At 30.2% G+C, this 20,618-nt stretch overlaps 2 protein-coding genes across 9 annotated transcripts in view; one reads left to right on the forward strand and one right to left on the reverse strand.

Moving 5' to 3' along the window:
• The first annotated feature begins 755 nt into the window (after positions 1 to 755).
• On the forward strand, positions 756 to 20,227 carry LOC143223319 (recQ-mediated genome instability protein 2-like). Of its 8 annotated transcripts, XR_013012820.1 has the most exons (6): positions 756 to 1,031; positions 3,337 to 3,439; positions 3,897 to 4,085; positions 5,433 to 5,487; positions 14,824 to 15,550; positions 19,187 to 20,227. XR_013012820.1 is itself a non-coding variant. In XM_076451157.1 (5 exons), the coding sequence occupies exons 1-5, from the start codon at positions 846 to 848 to the stop codon at positions 7,881 to 7,883; spliced, it is 564 nt and encodes a 187-aa protein (XP_076307272.1). In that variant the 5' UTR covers positions 756 to 845; the 3' UTR covers positions 7,884 to 7,986. The 8 variants fall into 8 exon arrangements, 6 of the variants coding, with proteins under 6 accessions (XP_076307272.1, XP_076307273.1, XP_076307274.1 ...); XM_076451157.1 differs by lacking the exons at positions 14,824 to 15,550; positions 19,187 to 20,227 and adding an exon at positions 7,853 to 7,986; XR_013012822.1 differs by lacking the exon at positions 5,433 to 5,487 and having other exon boundaries at positions 758 to 1,031; positions 3,897 to 4,059.
• Rich (Guanine nucleotide exchange factor subunit Rich) overlaps positions 6,086 to 20,618 on the reverse strand; it is a 69,626-nt gene continuing 55,093 nt past the window's right edge. The window contains exons 26-34 of the mRNA XM_076451163.1: positions 19,166 to 19,300; positions 16,098 to 16,134; positions 15,265 to 15,535; positions 14,810 to 14,974; positions 12,340 to 12,461; positions 10,377 to 10,598; positions 9,304 to 9,478; positions 8,805 to 8,993; positions 6,086 to 8,705 (exon numbers count right to left, since the gene is read on the reverse strand). Of these exons, the coding sequence (XP_076307278.1) occupies positions 8,381 to 8,705; positions 8,805 to 8,993; positions 9,304 to 9,478; positions 10,377 to 10,598; positions 12,340 to 12,461; positions 14,810 to 14,974; positions 15,265 to 15,535; positions 16,098 to 16,134; positions 19,166 to 19,300 (1,641 nt within the window). The 3' untranslated portion in view covers positions 6,086 to 8,380. The remainder of the gene's footprint in view (positions 8,706 to 8,804; positions 8,994 to 9,303; positions 9,479 to 10,376; positions 10,599 to 12,339; positions 12,462 to 14,809; positions 14,975 to 15,264; positions 15,536 to 16,097; positions 16,135 to 19,165; positions 19,301 to 20,618) is intronic.

A 20,618-nucleotide genomic window follows, 5' to 3' on the forward strand; every position in this document is an offset into this window, starting at 1 on the left:
TTTGTTTGTTTTCTGATTTTTATTTGCATATATGTATTTCTTTTTTAATTTCGCGCAAAGCTACACGAGGGCTATCTGTGCTAGCCGTCCCTAATTTAGCAGTGTAAGACTAGAGGGAAGGCAACTAGTCATCACCACCAACCGCCAACTCTTGGGCTACTCTTTTACCAACGAATAGTGGGATTGACCGTCACATTATAACGCCCCCCACGGCTGGGAGGGCGAGCATGTTTGTTGGGACGGTAATTCGAATCCACGACACTCAGATTACGAGTCGAGCCCTAAACAGCAGGCTATGCTGGACGACTCTCTCTGCTAGACGTATCTATTTTTTAACTGATTTAGACTAGGGAGACGGTGAATATTCAACAGCGCATACCACTAATTCTTGGACTAATTTAATAATGAAATTTGATAATCATTCTCATAATGTACCTGCTGCATCAACGTGTGAAGCGAGATTTTACGACAACGGAACACGAACCATGGATCCTCGGATTCAGACAGGCACACTAACTACCAGCTGTATATCTGTAATGGTTTCGAGGATTGTGCTTATTCATTCAACTTTTTGGGCATTAAGGGCAAAAATAAACGCAATGTCGCCCAAACCTTTTGTATTAATAGAATTCAATTTCTGAAATATCTCAAGAAAACAAATGAAAGAGAAAAGGAAAAATGTTATGTTATACAGTTCAAAATTGTAGCTTCATCTAAGCCATATTTATATTGTCCATTTCTTGAGAATGCGTTATCAAATCAGAAAAGACATGGTTTGAGAGTAGAGTAGCGTACATTTTTTCGGAAGAAGAAAACAGTAATTATATTCTGAAGGAGTTATCGGAATGAGCGAGAAAACGATTCTAGACATTCCAGCTCGGAAGGTATTTATTAGGCACCTGACAAAACTTACAGCTACTGGGGATGAAGAACGGTTTGATGATGGAAAAAAGTTATTTAAATGGAACATGAAAATGAAGAACAAAACTTTTACTCTTGGATTAGTATGGATACAGGGGTTGATTGTACAGGTAGGGACCAGCTCACTGTTTCGTACTAATCTAACTTCCAAGTACCGAAGCCCTCATGTTATTTATTGTTAATATTGGTGTCATTGATATCACTGTTGTTATCAAGGATAACATTAGGCTATCAGTAATCTGGACCTCATTCATAAATTAATTTTGTGAGCCATCTTTTAGTATTATTTGTTACTTGATCCAGAATCCAAACTGTAAGTCTGTAAAAAATTGACCACATACCTTGTTTATACAACTTTACATGTAATTTACAAGGTATTTGACATTTGAAAAAACTTATTGTATATTTGTCTTTGTAAATCATTGAAATAAAGTGTTGTTATGCTGTCATACTAAAACTTTAATAAAGTTGTTTTAGTTTCATTTTTACTTTAACAAATTAAAATATTTGAATAACTCCAGTAAAAGATGATTGACGAATTAAAGTGTCTGAATTTAAACTGTGTTAGTTAAAAATCAAGTAATTTAATGATACTTAATTTTCAGCCCAGTATGGCCAGGTGGATAAGGGATTTGACTTGTAATCTAAGGGTCATGGGATTAAATCCCAGTCACACCAAATATGCTTGCCCTTTCAGCCATGGGGGCATTAGAGTGTCATGGCCAATCCCACTATTCACTGATAAAAGAGTAGCCCAAGAGTTGGCAGTGGGTGATGATGACTAGCTACCTTCCCTCTAGTCTTACACTGCTAAATTAGGGACAGCTAGTGCAGATAGCCCTAGTGTAGCTTTGTGCAAAATTCAAAAACAAACAAAACAAAACTTAATTTTGAACATCCTAATGACATAATGTTAAAGCATTATAGTAACATTGAAACAGATTTAAATTTCTGGCCTTGAAATTTAATTGGATGATAACAATTTAAATTTTTAGCCCAGTTTTTTTGGCTAGAATGTGTAGTTCAGACTTTGGTTACAGATATTTGTAGTTCATTTTACATAAGAGAAATCTTATTCTGTATCTTAATTTGAAAATGGAAGATAATATATCTTATCCTTATGAATAAGTTTAAACATTGTGGGTCTATATTCTTTTTGTATTTTAAGAAAAAACATTACTGTAACTTGTAGTCCGTATTACTGGTGCACTGTTAATATGTATATGTACATATTGGGATGTTGATCGTAACATGGAAATAACAAAACTGTGTGTTTGATGTAAAACTTTTAAGTGTTATATATTTGTTTTGATAGTATCAAAAGTAATTATTTATGTTAGTATATTAAGTGATTAGTATAATTTATGTGAAGATTTCTGTACAAATGCTATAACTAAACTGTGTACCACTGACACAAGAAATTGTTCGTAGGAATGCTAGTACTGAGGAAGATGTTTGGGTTATGAAGTGTATATTAAGTGTTTAAATATTTGAAAATATAGTGCTGTGATTCAGTAGCATAAATTAAAATGTGGATTTATATTTTTATGTGAGAAAAATAATGATGCTGTGGAAAAAGGTAAAGCTACGAATTATTGTTAAGAAAAGCCGGAAATTCTAGTTCTATTGATTGTAGTATTAGAAGTATCTGGTTTATTATACCATGCAGTTTCAAAAATGTTGAAGTAGGAAACTGAAATGTTATCAGTCTTGCAAGACTTACTTTGGTTAGACCTAACATAGAGTAATGAGTTCAGTTTTGGTTTCCTTAAAGTAGAAAATATATCTGTTTAGATTATTAACTTAGATATGGTTCAGGTTTTCAATGTTTTTATGGTTTGAATTGATTACAGGTGTGAATTTTTTTTTTTTTAATGGTGATTTGAATAGCCCAGAAAATAAGTACAGGCTTTAAAAACTGACACAAGTTCTATTGTATTATTACTAATGTCTGGAATACTTTACATGATAATGTAGTTTGTGCTAATAGTTTGTATTATTTGTTGGATGAATGTAGGAGCATCAAATGTTTCATTTAGATAGAATGTTACTGATTTTTTTCTTTATTATGGGTGACTTTAGTAGTGGAATAACCTTTCCAACACCGTATTTGTCCTTTGTTTTCATGATTGAAATTAATTTATAACTATTTGGATGATGAATAAGTTTACCCTTAGAATCTGTCTAAAAATTTTTTGATGGAAAATTGTCATTTTAATAATTAAACACAACAAACGTGTGTGAAAACTGCTTTTTTTCTCTGGTCTGATTTCATAGCAGAAGAAAAAAAACAACATATCTTTTTTTGCCTGTAAGCCTTTTAAACAACAGTTAGTTGTGTGAAAGAATGTAAAGAAGCTTTACTAATAACTGTACATTTTAATAATTAAATAAGATTTAAACACTTTGTTCCAGGTTAACAACCAGCAAGACTCTCTCCTTCTTGATGATGGGTCAGGTGTGGCCACTGTAGTTGCTGTTCAGAAGGCACCTGGAGCAGGAGATTGGATCAAGCTTGGTGAGCTCAGCTGAATTTTTAGAAGAGAAACACCTTCTAGAAGAAGGGACAGCTTGTGGTAGGAATAAATATTGGCAGATATATTTACCCCTGGACTGTCTCATCTGTATAATTTTGAGTTTGAAAATAGAAACTTTTCAAATTTTTAAATTTGTTTTTGGGTACATGATATAATAGTGAATCCCTTTAAGTTGTAATTTAAGGCAATAGAAATACTTCAGGCAAAGACAACAAAATACAAAGTTATTGCTGAAAATCATGGAAAACATCAGCATCTAGTTTATTCTGTTTGATTATAACTCAGGACATCCTGTGGTGAATAATCTCTTAATTATATATGTATTTAAATTTATTTTTTTGTTATATAGATTAAATCATTTCCTAAAATCTGTTCATAAATATTCACAAAAACCAGCATATAAGTGTCAGTGTAGAAGCAATGTTCATTGATTTACAGGACAATACTGTATGGTTCTTGGAGATCTTCAAGATAATTCTGTTATTCCTTCTGTAAGAGCTGTGAAACTAATGAATCTGCAGAATAATATGGATGTTGAGACATTGTGGATAACTGAAGTTTTAGATTTATGGAACTATTTGGATCTGCAGCAAGATATCAGGTACCTTTTAACCTTATCAAAAGAAGGTAATAAGTTAATTATTGTAGTTAACTTTGAAATACTATATTATTGATTATGTCTGTTCTTAGTTACATTTTGTGTATTGCAAAACCTTAAATATAGAGCATACTGTTAGAAATTATTAAACCAAATAGGCCAGTATTTTTATTTATGAATAACATTCTGAATATTGAGCTATCTTCAGTATTGAATTATGGATAGTTAACAGTAAGAGATTGTTAATAATAAAATATTTGAGGCATGTTATTTTGCTTTAAATTTTACATGAAATGACCAATTTTATTTTGTTTGATCAGATACTGAACTTAGACCATGGGTACATTTCCAGCTGTAACCTTGAAGGCTTATATAACCCTAAAATTCAGTATCCTGTAGTGGATACAGTAAAGATAGCACATTGTGTAGCTTTGCAATTAACAAAATTGCATTTGATAATTTAATATTTCATATACTAAACATTTTTATGTAATGAGATTTACTATGTTTTATAGTGTTATGAATTAAAGATGAGTACATAAGGTTCACATTACTCTGATAGAGGTAGTTACAATGCATTTTGTTTTTATGTATAGACATGTTTAAAATTTGATTATTTACTTTATTATCAATGCATGTTTATAAACTTAGCATTAAAATGTAGTTTAAGAATCAAATTTTATATTAAAGTTTTGATTTTTCAAATTGCTTCTCTTAGTCAAGTAACATGGTGATGCTATAACTTACTTTTCGATTCCCTTATGAGGGCTTCAGGTCATTCAGCCAATTAACAACACATACTATATTTGAAATATTACAACTAGAGTATAAAATTTGTTTGTTTTTAAATTAAGATATCACTAATTGTGTTCAAGCGATATATATATATATATATATATATACACCACCTATTTTCTGTCTCTTTAAGAAATGTCTATAATTCTCTCCAACATTGCTGTTGGAAATGGAAATTAAGAAATGTCTATAAATCAGAAGACTTTTGTTTCAGAGCTTAAAGCGAATAGGTGGTAATGAAACCTTGTGTTTATAATAAAGATGTTGTACCAAGCACTAATGGAATCTTTTAAATATATTTATAGTTAAAAATCCAGTTAATTACATAGTTTTGAGACATTTTTAATGGCTGGTTTATGTTTTGTTCTAAACTGTATATCTGAAGCTATACAAATTATTTTTGGTCGACCAGCATCGTGAAAAACAAACACAAAAGCTTACTAAATCACATGTATATATTAACAAATTAACTTGATTAGAAAACATATGAAAATAATTATGATTTGACATGGTTATCTACTTGTGAAAAACATGTACTGTTTGATACTGTCTTTACCCAAAGCTCTTGATTATCCTTTCAGATGATTTACTGGTTGCCATGGTAATGAATACAGTAAAGAAACAACATATAGAAAGGTTAGAAACATGAAACTTTTAAAGAGAAGTAATTGTCTGTTACAATCTACAGCCCTTCTAGGAAAAAAAGCACTTTTGATTTTATTTAGCATCACTGTACACAGAATTCAGTACAGATAGTGTTAGGGTGGGGAAAATACGAGATAAAGTATGTTATTAAGAAATTTAATTCTTAAAAATTTCAGTACATTGAGTTATAGTATGTATAGTTTCATGGTTATAAATGTATTGTAATAAAGTATTTAATTTAATTTTAATAAGTTACAGTTGTCACTATTTACTACTTCAGTTTGTTTAGCAGCATCAGTAGTTGAGATTTCACTGAAAGTATCTTGAAAAGAATTCCTAGAAAAGCAGTAACCACATTTTGTTTAACCTGTGGAGATTCACTAAAGAATATACAGTTAATTTTAAACAGGGAATGATACAATATACATATTTCAACCACTTCGTTTCTGTAACTATTTATGGAAGCAACAAAACAGGTCAAGCAGAATATGATAGTTACTTCGTAAAGCAATAGTACTTTTCTTGATGTTGCTTTTTTGCTTCCTACAATCAAACAGCATAGAAGTTTTTTTGAAAAAACAAAGCATGGTTTACTTTTCAACAATGCTCGAAAGCACTTTATTACATACACTTTTTAATATATTATAAATGACAGGCATGATTTTAAAACCAAATTACACAGTTAATGTAATGTGAATAACTTTGTGCACGTGACTGATGATGAAACTACTATTTGAATAGCTTTATTATCTTTAAGATCTGAGCTTTGTATTATATTTTCTACATGTTTAAAAATGCAACAAAACAATAAAATGTTAAAATCTACAATATACACAGTTGTTTCTTATTAAAGTTATATTAACCACCACCTCTTAAATATAAATGAACAAAGTTGGCCCCAATGGTTTCAAAATAGAGGAATGAAGGTTACAAAAATCCACAAAAAGTTTTGATGTAATGTCCACTACGCTTACAGTTATGAGAGAACTAATGAATGAAAAGCATTATTAGCAGTTATAAAATAAGTATGTTACTTCATTCTGAATACACCTATACTGTATTTGACTTTTTTAAAAGAAATAAGACGAGATAATAAACATTTTTGTAACTACTTGGACCAAGGATAAACCAAATTTATCCAGTCAAATTTAACATATTATACAATAACATAGTATACAATATATGCTGGTTAAAGATGTAGCATTTCACATTTCTTTTAACAGATATAGGAACCTCATTTTTCTGAGTTCTGACAATATTAGGTTTCTGGAAAAGAAAACTAATTTATTAAAACAAATAATTGAAAATATGGTTCCCAGTATATTAACTAAATGTCAAGTACAAAAATATTTTGCTATAATTCTCATATTACTACAATTGTATCTACACCACTCCTACGAATTTCACATTTTACATACAACTGAAAGAAAAAATAATTGATCTATGTACTTACACTGTTCCAAGAAAACTTTAAATTTAAGTAATATTTAATTAAATCTCAACAATTAAGCCAAGAGCTAAAACCATTTACCCTAATTGTTATATTTCAACATGTCACACAGCACAAAAGGTTTACCAAATAATTTAACAACCAAGACCTATTCTCACTTGAGCCAAACATTTACTCTTCAAAAACAAAACAAATCACTACAACCCAAGTTTTCATTGAGCATCTTTAAAATGTTTATCAAAGAGGCATGATTACAAAAAGTTATCAAAACTAAAACATAGATGCTTTGTATTATTTAAACAAATTAATTTCTCTTGGCATACAAAGCAACTAGGCTTTACTAAGTTTAGTTCCTCTACATATTTTCTTTTAAGATACTAGGTCACAACAGCACATTGGCAGGAGAAGAAAAGTTTAATAAACACAAGCTAATTCATTTATAGCCTTGAGTATTTACATAAAGTTTGTTCCAGTCTCTTATTTGTACATTATTGTGAGTGTTGTTAAATAGTATTTTTCATTGCCATACGTAATTTTTTTCCTAATAATTAACAGAAAAATAATTCTGCACTACTGCTGGTGTTTAAGGTTGCAGTTCAAGATCACAGAAAGTACTTTTACATGTATTTACAGAAAACTTTTAAACATTTTAGTAACAAGCTGCCTATGGGTATTTACTGAAAAGGTATTTAAACTGTGAAGATTGTTTCTGCTCTATTTAGTAGGCAATGATGTAAGTTTTTAATTTTACTCATACATACAGTATCAACTAACTCTTTCACTTGGTTGTATTCTTTCAATATAAGATTATTTCTTTTGTAAATACTTTGTTACAAAACAATATATTTGACAAATGTACAAAAAATGCCTTACCCTAATATTTTCACTGACTATGATACTCTTTAGGTGTTTCAGTAAGAAAGAAGAACTGAAATAATGAAGTCCACATGTGTGCATTGTGAAACTATGGGATAAGCTGAGGATAAAAATATCTTCAAACCCTCAAAAACTGGTTAAAAAGAAACAATTGAAATGTTTTCCCTCAAGATCTTTTTCTTTCTGTTACTGCTGCCTTACACCTCCTCTGATGTATAATACAAGTAACAAGTAACATTTGTCACCAAACGTCTTCATACATCAAAAACTGATGCAGCAGGACTGGCTGAAGATGTGTAAAATTCCTACAAGTGCAGTGAAGGTTTTTAAATGTTTTAAGTGCATTGTCCATTTAAAACCATAACTTGTTTGATGTCCATGTAGTGAATAAAACTAGTAAATGATGAACACTATTGTTGAAGAAACCCCACCTGAATAGCTTCATATCATTCAAAAGTAACTTGGATCGGATGCTCATAGTATAGCATGCATTACAAATACTAAAAATATTCAGATCACAGTATTGAGTTTTCATACAACTCATAAATTTTTTCCTCACTAAGATATAGCACATTCATTCTTACGTCCTTCTGCTATTTTTGGTTCTTGTACAAGGTCGTTACTTTTACAAGTCAAATCTTTTATTACAGACGTTTCTTGTTTTTCTTCTTTGGAAACAGTTATCTTTTTATTAGTCTGTTCTGAGTAAGGTGTTGTCACTGAAGAACTGGAGACAGAGTCTTCTTCTTCAATAACCCATGAATCTTGCAATTCCTGACCAATAGGACTATGTAGCTTCAACACTTGGGGTTTCTGATTTGCTTGCTTTGTTAGAGCTTTGATCTGGTTTCGAATAGCTAGCATGAAAGGTTTATATCCAACACTAGAAATGGTAAGAGAGAGAGAGAAGTTTTAATTAGATATTACAGCAATAATAATGTTAAAGCATGCCCGATATTGATAAATGAATATTTATCCTCACCATTCTGTTTCTATCCAATGCTGTAGTGACCCAAGACCATCCAAAAGTTGTTGAGCTACTCCTTGGGATAGCTCAGGTTGTTTGACAGCATTGACAACACGAGCTATTGCCATGGCATCACGTAGAAGAATAGATATCAGCAGCGACCAGTCAAGACATCCTGCTTCTAACATTACTTGTAATAGATACCTGCAGCAAAAAGTACATGAAGTGATATGTATTATTTCATATACATTGTCATTTAACGTTTATAATATTTACAAGTATCACACAATACTACTTTATACATACATATGTACACACACACACACACACAGATGAATTTCATGTATAAATTATTAAATAAATCACATAATATTGCTTAACTCTCCAGACTGACTAAATTACATATTTTTCAAAATTTACAAGTCTATTTTTCCTTATCTTTCTTCTGTATTTTTATTTCTAGTCTGTAGCTTTAACAATGTACAAGACAATCACTCTGTAGTGTCTTCTCTACCTAAGCTGAACTTCAGATTGTTGAGAGCCCCGGCTAGCAAGCTCCTGGGTAATTGTTTCTAAGTCAGTTGTCATGGATAAAGAGGCATATCCATCATCTTCAAAAGTAGAGAAGCTTTCTTCACCCCACATAGAACCACTTTCAGACGTGTCTTGTGTTAGAAGACTTTCTGTATCTATTACAAGATGGTAACTCACTTTATAAAGCAGTAAAAATTAAACATAGTAATATTGTACAGTAAAACTACAACTTTCACTGTCTTGGTACACTTGGTAAACTAAGTATAAATTCTTGTACACTACTACCTAGCTTATTATCAGTGAAAAAATAGCTTAGATTAAGCAAATTACTGATGTAAAATAAATGCAAATTATACTTATGTTCCACAGGAAGAAAAAACCTAATTCGTGGAATAGTACAATCATATTGCAGGGGATGAATAGTTCCCGTAGTAAAGTTAATGACCACACAGAATGAATAGTTTCTGGAGTAGTACAATTGTTAAGGTGATTCATATTCAACAAGGAAACCAAGTTCCTGAAGCAGTAACACCTTATTTCAGTATTAAATATTGTACATAACTAACTTCTGAGGTTGTAACACCTAGTATGGTAATATTGTTCATGAAAATAAATTTTCCTGATGTAGAAATACTTAATATTCCATTATTCAGAAAAGTGATACCATTTAAAATGAAATATTTGGCACGTGAAATGATTTTATAGAAGAATAACCTCCAGCTTTGTAAAAATTTTAGAAAATTAAATTCTGCCTTGTAATACGAGTAATGAAAGGTTAGCTTTGAAATATGATATTAACTAATATAATTAAAAAAAAATAATAGAGAAATGTAATTTCTACAGAACCAGTTACTTTTGGTACAATCTTCATCCAATGAAGACTAAAATACCTGTTCAATATTTTTCTGTAAATATTGAAAAAAACAACACAATCTATTATGATACTGCTAAAAAAGTTAAGTTCAACAATTTAGTGGTTTATTATACTTTAATACATTTTGTTATATGGTGACAGAATAAAGTATGATATTAAAAGTACATATAACTAACTACCTTTGGCAGACTGTGGAAGTAGCACTGCTTCAATAGTAGGTGATCCAGTTGTATCACAGCCACTAGAACTGGCTGGAATATCCTGAGAACTAACTGGTAGTAAAGACTGTGGTTTAGAAGGTGGACCATCAATACAGTCTGGACTAGGAATACTGTTTGTATTAGACTGTGGGAGATACATGGTTGGTAGTGGTGTCAGATTGTTTTCAAGTCCACTGTTAACTGTTGTAGAAGCATGGGTGGATAGAATTCATGATAAAGTTTACAAAGACAAGCTGGTTTTAACATACTAAATATCAGTTTTATATTTCACTTCAAGGTGAGCTATATAAAAATCATCAGTTTACTTGTCAGTTGTACAGAAAATCACATTTAAATAATGGATAATTTTTGTAATATACGTCATGTTAATACTGAGAAAACTGTTAAATATATTCTTCAAAGTGTTTTTTTGCAAATGTACCTTGCACTTTATTTCTTATTTTTACTATGTCAGTCCAGATTTTATATTAATTTTTCAAGATGTTTTACACTTTTAACCCTTAACAGTTTTTAAGAAGTTACAAGCATGAGCCAGTCTAAGACTTTTAAAAGAATGTATGAAGTCGAAAAGAATCATACCCAAAACCTGTATGAGATAGGTTGATAGTAATTAATGAGCTATATCACAATTTTTTGTTGACACAGATCACAGTTAAGGAATGATTGAATTCTACTTGAAAGAGGTATGAAGAACTAACAAATCATTAAAACATACTTGAGAAACATCGTATGCAGACATTTCACACACTAAGTTCTCATGAAAGAGCTTAGATATACTAAAATAAATACAGGTCACCAAATTATAATATTTTGTGCAGAAACTGAAACATGGTATTTGATTTTAATACATTTACAGTAAAACAGAGACAGCTTTAAATCTTGCATTGTATATGATGTATGATCCACTTTTAATGAAGTTTTTAAAAGCTATTCTTAAAAGAAATATAGCAGTACAACCCACTCACCTGATTTTTTAGAAATACCATCATTATTTAAGTGAGTAACTCTTCTACGTGTACCATTTGTACAAGTTTTTTTACTGTACATACAACTCTCTTTCAAAAAGCCAGTATGTTTTTATTTCTTGATGTTAATTGACATAGATGTTTATAAATGTAAATAAGGGTTAGAAACATCTCAAGTGACAGTCAAGTGTAAAATAAAAAAACAAAACACTCCTTCATTTTACATGAGCCTAAAAACTATTTGAAACACAGAGAGAAGAATGATGACCTCATAGCTACTGAATTAAAAGTACATAACCTTTACTATGTCATTAACTGTGGCCTAACTTAAACATACATTTGCACATTACTTAATAATCCAAATCAGTTGTGCAGGGATTGTAACTATCCGAGTGTTATATACACATGAATGACTCAAATAAACAAAATACAAAAAAGAAATCATTTGTATACATCATACAAAATAATTGCAAAGTGTTTACTTACACAAAATTATACTTGTAATGCACTTATAACCAAATAAGATATAGGTTTTACTACTTTTGTTTTTTGAAATATTTCAATATGCCAGTGGTTCATCTACATACAAATGTATATTTATTGTAACTTAACTGAAAATTTAGCTAGTAGTAGCAACTGTGCAACATAATTTTAAAATTTAATAAGGTTTTAGACAACATAAATGAATTGAAAGCCTTAAATTATGTAAATTGTTTTTGTGGATATTAAGACAATTCCAAACAAAACCTTAGATGTTGTTACACACTATATACAGCTTAATGGTGCATTGTCTATACTATTAAGTTTAACATAAAACCTGAGAAATGAGTCATTTTATTATTTCTGAAAAGGATGAAGAATTAAATGTGATTGTTTCTTTGGTTTTATATTAATTTCATCATGGTTGATCTTTGAGATGGCTGGAAGTAAAGAACAAGTGAAAGAATGGACAATACCTGAATTTTTCCTAAGGTTGTTTGTGAGTAAAGTGGAATGAATGAATGGGAAAGGCCACTGAAATTCATGATGTAGGAGTTTGAGTGAAGAGACAAAATCTTCTACCTTGGCCGCTCTTAATCTAAAATAAAATACAGAACTCACTGAGCTTAGATTCCTTCAAACATAAGCTAAAGATTCTGATATGGGGTGGCAAGGTGTTTTTTTTCTGTTAATGTCCTGTACTACGAAATATTCTTACAAGTTTACTGTTCGCTTAAACACTACACATTCTTACATTTACTGTTGATGCCATTTTCATTTATTATTTTTAATCACAACACATTGTTACTAACATTTCCAAGTATAAATTAAACACCATTTGAACAAGTAACTTCACATATTCTAGTATCAAAATGCATAACTATTTTTATCAACTTTTATCATTATTTACTTTTGCTATCCTACTCCAAATAACTACTATCACTTAGCCTAAATGCTATGTTTTAAGTCTTTTTTTTTTCTTTCTAAATTCCAAAAATATTGGTTTGTAACATGTTATATTTTTAAAAAGTGCACATATGAAAACACTAAAAGCCTGAATGCTACATGAAATGTTTTCTTGTTGTCTTTCTCAAACTTCAGTAATATAATTCATGGAACTTGTATTACTAGGAGTAAAATATACACATTTCTTTTAAGTTCAAAATGTATCATAAACCTTAAATTTAATAATATTTCATGCTGACTTAGAGAGCTATGGTAAAAAACTACAACACTTTATGTTATCTCAAAAGTCTCTGTGCCAAGATCAAAAAGTATATTTAAAAAAAATTAATTATTAGACAAAACATAATTGGAAATTATTCTTGTGATGGTTTCTATTGTTGGACAAATTCTTCTGGATTATTTGGTATAAAAGAATAATGGAAAGGGAAGTCCATTTCACAACTTCAAGTTACATACTAGTTTTAACCACCATTCATCAATAAGCCTATCTTTGCAAAAATAATATCTAACAGATATTCCATTAACATGCCAATTTCCAAAAATCTATTTCTTTGTTGAAACTCAAATTTAATATTACAGCACTGAACTAACTACTTGGCTAACAGCAATAAAGCAAACCATATCCTTTTCAACAATGGGGATGAAGAATGTTGCTTTACAATGCATCACAATATGCAGACTAAAATTATCTTAATGTTGCTCTTTCAATACTATTGCCCCTAATTTTTAATATAATCAAGTTCTTTTGTCTGCATTTAGCTCTGATTACTTCAATAATATAACATCTGTACCATTATTTATAGTGATGTGACAGAAGTGTTCCATCTTGTTTTATAAAATTTAATTCACATTAATTTTTCTTGGTTGTAACACCATGTGTCATCAAAAACAGTTTACTACCCAACAAGGAACACCTTGTGGCAGGAAAACATAATGGACAAAACAGTGTTACAAAAGATGGTAAATAATGAACAACATGAAAAATTTTGTTTTGTATGTTTGGTATACAAATAGATGGAAACCCCATTTTTTTTTTCCCCAAGTGATTTGCACCACAAGACTCAAAATATTTGTGTTAATGCAAACAGTGACAAAATGGACAAAGTCATACAATGATTACTCTTGGGCTACAAGAGCAATACATAGAAATATATAATAATAAGTTTAATAAATTAAAAACTGGTACAAGATATATGAGGAAGTAACAAATCTATAAAAAAGTGATTCAAAACTCAATTTATACAAAGTAAGCCATTGAATAAAGATGTGTACAGACAAATATGTTAAAGATGGGTTTAAGTGAGAATATTACAGAACTGGTTGTAAAGAAATGTGAAATAATATCTTGTGAGTACTGCAGATAAAAAATTGTTAATTGTAAAAAAAAATGGACACTCACATTTAAATACTAGCAGATGTACCCATGCAATCCATAGTACGGAGTTTGTGAAAGTTTTTCTCAAAATTATGCCAGTGGCAATATAAAGGTTGAAATTACATCACAATTACTCATGTACTTATTGATTATTTAAATGTAATTGTTATTTTATTTTATTAAAAAGCAATAAGTAACATATGCCTAATAACATCTCATTAAATATATTTGTCTTTGAAGTATGTACACAAACGTGTGAAAAAAATTCCCCAAAGGATTAAAAGGATTTGAAAATGAGATGAAATTGTAGAGTTGTTTTACCAGTTATGAATATAAATAGTTTCATATTTTGTCCTAAGTATGCCTATAATGACTGAAAGTACATGCAGTGTATATATCCACCATGTAATGTAAGAAGAAACTGAGAAATACCATCAGCTCCCCTAGTGGCACTTCCACTGACTGATTTATATTTAGCTAGCACTGGAGTTCTAATCAGACCTTTCAATTATATAAGGATAGTTTTTAGTTCACACCAGTATAAAGTATAGAACAGAATTTTAAGCTGATTAAGTATTGAATAGCCTCAAGACTTTAGTTCAAACCTTTCTTTTCTTAGAAACGAAATCAACTGAAAGTCCAGATAAGCAGCAAAATATCCCAGTTCACAAAGATGACCAGCTAACAAAAGTTTCCGAGCATGTCGATTCAAAATGGCGTCTATAAAGAAGTCCTCGGCTGATCCAGTGTCTTTTGCTACAGAACTTATCCTTCAAGAAGATAAATCATCAAATAGTAAATGTGAATATCACAAACATAATTGGTGTAGGTTTTAATAAGACTAGTAAAGGCTATTTAAATTAAACTGTAATAATTTTCAACCACAGATTTCAGGTTAAAAGTTATTGAAAATCAATGAAACCTCCATGTCAAACTATTACTGTGATTTATAAAAAACATAGTTCTAAGAAATACATTTACTTCTAAAATATCTATTCCAGGTACATTAAGCAATAAGACAAATAATTCATATACAATATATTAGGTCAAAGTTGCTAACCTCTTTGGAGGTATAAGTTGTGGATCACTGTGACTGTGACTAACATCTTTGTGGTATCCAATATTGGCTGCTTCATGAGTTGGAGCTCGGGACATTTTTGAAGCTGAAACATTGCTGTAAGCACGAGAGCGCCCAACTGGTAGTGTACCTAGAACTAATGATAAATCTTCAGCTGTTGGGCTTACAGGGGGTGTATGATGAGGGAAACTATATTTGGTGGATGGCACTATAGACAGAGATGTTCTGGGAGGAGATTCCACATCAGATGGTGCTAAGAAGAGAAAATGTAAGTAATCACTCATTGATAAATTTCATAAAAGCTATAAGACCAAATATAAAATGACTAATCATATTGAACCAAATCCAGCCTAGAAAAAAATACTGACTGAAAAACTGCATAAATGTTATCATTCAGCCAGCAGACTAAAGAGTTTTCATCTTCTCTTATATAACATCAAGCAGATTCTATGAAATAAAGTTTATTATTTCATAGTAGGCAAAGTATACCATAACACTATTGTTAAAATAAAATTTAGAACACAAATACTTTGGATTAGTGGTATAAATAAAAAGAACCATACAGTTGTAGAATAAGACATTTTTATCATTATAAATGCTTAATATATCCATAATAGTGAACAGTTTAGGTAAATAAAATCTATATTCTAGTATTGTTATTAACAGGCAACATAATCATCATAGCAAAAATAGTACTGAAAAAATCTTGTTCTATTAAAAGAATTAAGTTTTGTAAGTCATTGCAACCACAAATGTCTGATCATTCCTTTGTTGTAACGACAGTAAATAGATAAGTATCACATGAAGAAGCTTACCTATTGCACGAAGAAATCTCACTAACTCCTTGGAAAGCTGGAACAGAGAAGATGCATTAAAGCTGAAAATTTACCTATGCAAAACTACATTCAATTATCATGTACCCACATGACTCATCTGAGTCATTATACATTTAAACTTATAGAAAGATTCTACTGTGATAAACAGTTAATGTAAAGAGAAATCTGTTATAAAATAAAAAGTGTCAAATAGAAATAGCAACTGTTATGGTCAGCTCCTGAATTTCATCATAACTTACTCTTTCTTTGTATGGAAATATTTAAAGTTCTTGTTCTGTTGATGTGATTTTTGATAAAGTTCATTGAAAAGTTATTTCTGGTGTTTTGTACTACTAGTATAGTATGCAGTAACTACAAATGACCAATGAGTAACCTCTATCCTTTCTTTAATCCTTTCAGAAACAATAACTAATTTTTAACTTGAAGTTTATATGAAAATGATTTGACAGTTAATTAACATAATGCAGAGAAATAGCTATGTTTACATTCCACTATTCATACATTTCTTCTTTGTTCACTTATTCTGATATGGCCTTCTTACACAAGATGAAAAAAGTATTCATATTTAGAAATAAGTCTTCTTCATATTGCTTGCTTCTGGCTTTTAAAAAACAGAACTTGCAATTTTATAAACTCTAATAATTAAAACAGCTATAAAATTCTGTTTAAAGAATTTAAAAACAACACTTTGAAAATCAAAATATAAAGCAGTAAATGTGGGCTTATGATCAACAGTAAAACCTTTACTGAACCTTTCAATTAGCATTTCAAGGAAAGAAAGTCTTCTGGTTTATAAATTCATATATGAAATTGATGTTTTTGGTGTTTTGAAATAAAACATTTAAGAAAAGAAGAATGACTTTGGAAAGTGAACAGTGTGTCTGCATGTGTATCTATGATAATAAAATGGCATGTCTGTCACAGTCTCTGTGACCACCACAGCTCCAAAAGGAAAGAACCGAGAAACCTGAAATTTTGCATACATACTAGGTGGAAATGTGGGGTGTGCACCTGAGTATCATTACTTGTTCACAAGTATGCATCTTTTTATGAGGCCAGCTAGCAAAAACAAAACAGAAAAGATTATGCAAATCCTATAGATCAAAGAGGAAAGAACCTAGAAACTTGAAATTTTGCACTCATACTAAATGAAATGTATAAATAATAAAACTGGAACAATATTTGTTGATTTCTTAATTTAGCCTCCATTGATTAAAGAGGATTTTTAAAAATTAAAAACATTGCTAATATAACAGAAAATACCTTAATTCAGAAACAATCTTAGTATAAAACTGGATCAATAATTTTTATTTTCGCAATAAATTTTATGCACTTGCTACACTTTATCAACCTGATAACCATTGCAGAGCCAGGTACTTTTGCTAGTAAGAAATGTATGTAATCAGCTGTGCAACAGCCGAGCCATGCTTTTTATAATGTATCGTAAACAAATCTGAAAGAGAAAGTACCAAAGAAAGTCCCATAGTCAAACCATCAAACTGATCATACTCTTCTCTATTAAAGTAAAACCAACAACCTATTGTTGCAAATTCTACAGACTATAGACTAATCCAGAGAGATCAATAATGATCACTGCATTTTGGAAGAATAAACATGAGGCTAAGTGTGTATTGTTTCATTCAGTAATATGTTGGTATACAGTAATATAACATTAAAACTAGCCAAGAAAACTTCATGATCAAACTTCAAATTTTTTAGTTTGAGCATAGGAACTGACATTTGTTGTTAAGAGTGTACTCTGAAGAAGCCAGAAAGAAAACAGTTTACAAATATTGCCATATTGCAAGTTAAAAGTTTTATGTTCTAGAAAATATGTCTGAAGGTCTTAATTTCTCTATATAATATCATTAATAATCTCATCCTTCATTAAAAGACCTTTGACATTTGAATATCTTGTTTTTATGTGTTTAGGATGAATCGTGACAGTTTTTAAAGTTACTTAAGTCATCTAAAATATCAATTTTTTTTGTTACTTGTTCATAGTAAAATGTTTTTGCTTGCATTTCATTTATAATTTATACAAAGTAGAAAATGGTTTCATTTAAAAAATCTGTAGTTTTCATTTAGAATTATAATCTGGAAAGCAATGTAAATCTAATCTGTAAACATGAATTGACAAAAGATAACTAAACACATTACAGTTATAACTGATGTTTCCTTTGTGTAGTTGTTCAAGTGTAAATAAATCAGCTTTTGTGTTAATTACTTTGATGATAAATGAAAATATAAAGCTTGTGAAAGTGCCCATTTTTTAGTGTCACACCTAAAGTTATATTGTATTTACTTTTTATTCAATGAATTAATCAAATTTCCTAAACCTTTCCATTCATAAAATCTAAAATATTTCCTTCAAATTTCTTATTCAAAGTAATCTTATTTCCAGTCTTTCATTTATTCAAATAAATTGAAAACATGATCTTCATGTTTCTTTCATCTTAAAATTTAATTATATATATTTCTTTAGTTAAGAAAAACGAATTTTAACTTTGTGCTTTCATCAATGAGGAGAAACCTACAGTTAATATCTCACACTTGCCAACAGAAACCTCATCACTCCTTGTTTCCTACCTCAACTCCTACTTTTTCCACTCAGTCTTATATTAAAGACTTAAAATCTTACTTTTTTTCCCATTTAAACTTTTGCCTTTAAATTTTCCACTCCAAAAGAAAACAACAGAATTTAACCTTCAACTTTCTTTCATTCAAAGAAACTTGAAACTTCATCTTACTTCTCCAGGCAAATCTGAACATGTCAGACTTTTCATTATCAAAAGTAATCTGAAACTTCATATTTATCTTTTGTTAATACACTTAAATCTAAGTTCACACATGCCATTTCCTACCATCCACAGAAACTGAAAACCTCATATCCCACTTCTTTTATCCATATCTTTTGCTTGCCTTCAGTCATTCTGATTTCATTCACTTCCAATACTTCAACTTTAAAAGGGGTATCTAAAGTCTTTTCTATTGCCTTCCCACAGGTAAACAAGTTTCCTTTCAAATGAGTAAAAGTTAAGTCTCACCTCCCACTTTCCTCCATCTAGTGCACCATCCAGTAGCAAGGTAGCATGCTGTCGACTGACTGCCACAACCTCCAAGTTTTGTAGGATGATGAGGTAAGAAGCTGCTGTCTCAAACTGACCATGACGTAGACATTCCTAGTAAGACAATCCACATAATGTATATTAAATTTATTGAAATTCTATTGTTTATAGGGATGAGAGAAGTGGTTGCCACTTCACAGATTTCTGTGATTTGTATTGCCAAAGTAACCATCTACCCAATTTGTTTAAAACCATTGAGAAAAAATGTTTGAGGGGAATTAAGGACAATGGAGCCAGAAGCAAAACACTAGTATAACCAATTCTAGAATGCCTTGTATATTTTGATTTTTACACTAAATTTAAACTGATATGCAAGGTCCTTCTTTAATTGGCTGATTGACTGTTGAAAAATTACAAAACAAATATTTTTTTTTTTAACCTGAAAATATCTGAACATCTTGGAAATGCACAAACTCATTAAGGTACAATGGTGGATGATCAAAAAGGATCAGCATATAGGTAGAGTTTACACCTTTTGCCATTCACTTTAATGGTATAGAATTTTCTCCCATTTGTTTAGAATTACATAGAATAGATATTTTCTTTCATTAGACATTCCATTTGTGTATGAAATCATTCAGATGGAGTTTACATAAAGATAAACTGATAAAATTTGGGGAAACAGGTAAGTATATAATAAAATAACCCAAAATGTTCTCATTTTGTATTATAAATGCAAAAAATATCACAAATCCACTGAATATCAAATATCATAAAATAATCTTCACTCTTTCATAAATTACCTGATATATAAGTTAAAACCTACTCAAATACCTGTTACTTTTGCCAACCTTTTTTTTAAGGCATGTGAATGAAATATCTTTATCTGCTTTTCAAAATATTCTGTTTGTAAATGACTGTTTATAATATGTTGTAGAGAAAATTGACTTGTAAACATATTGGCTAAATATTATAAGACATGTCTAAATTGTGAGTTAACTGGATTGTAATTTTGATCATTAAAACTTGAATTAAAATGCACTAATGTTTACTGATTACCCTAATAATAAACAATGTGAATGTCTGGTACCCTAAACTAGCCTAGAACGTTCCCAAGCATACAGATATAGTGCAGATAGCCCTTGAGTAGCTTTGCATGAAATTCAAAAACAAACAAACATATAGATATATTTGGTTTCTGAGGCTCTAAACAATCCTTGGCCTTTATGGACTTAGATCTAGGACCAGCCAACCAGTATTTGCTGTTTTCACCCCTGTTTATATTAATTATACAATAAGTACCAAAAAGATTAAAGTTAAAAAAAAATGAAAATGACTGACCTTTACAACTAGTTTAATGCTTGAATAATTGTTATGCTAAAAGATCTCAGAGTTACAGAATATAAGCCAAATAATATTTTGTGCATAAAGT

Source organism: Tachypleus tridentatus, chromosome 8, assembly GCF_004210375.1.
Source record: "Tachypleus tridentatus isolate NWPU-2018 chromosome 8, ASM421037v1, whole genome shotgun sequence".
NCBI classification, from domain to species: Eukaryota; Metazoa; Arthropoda; class Merostomata; order Xiphosura; family Limulidae; genus Tachypleus; species Tachypleus tridentatus.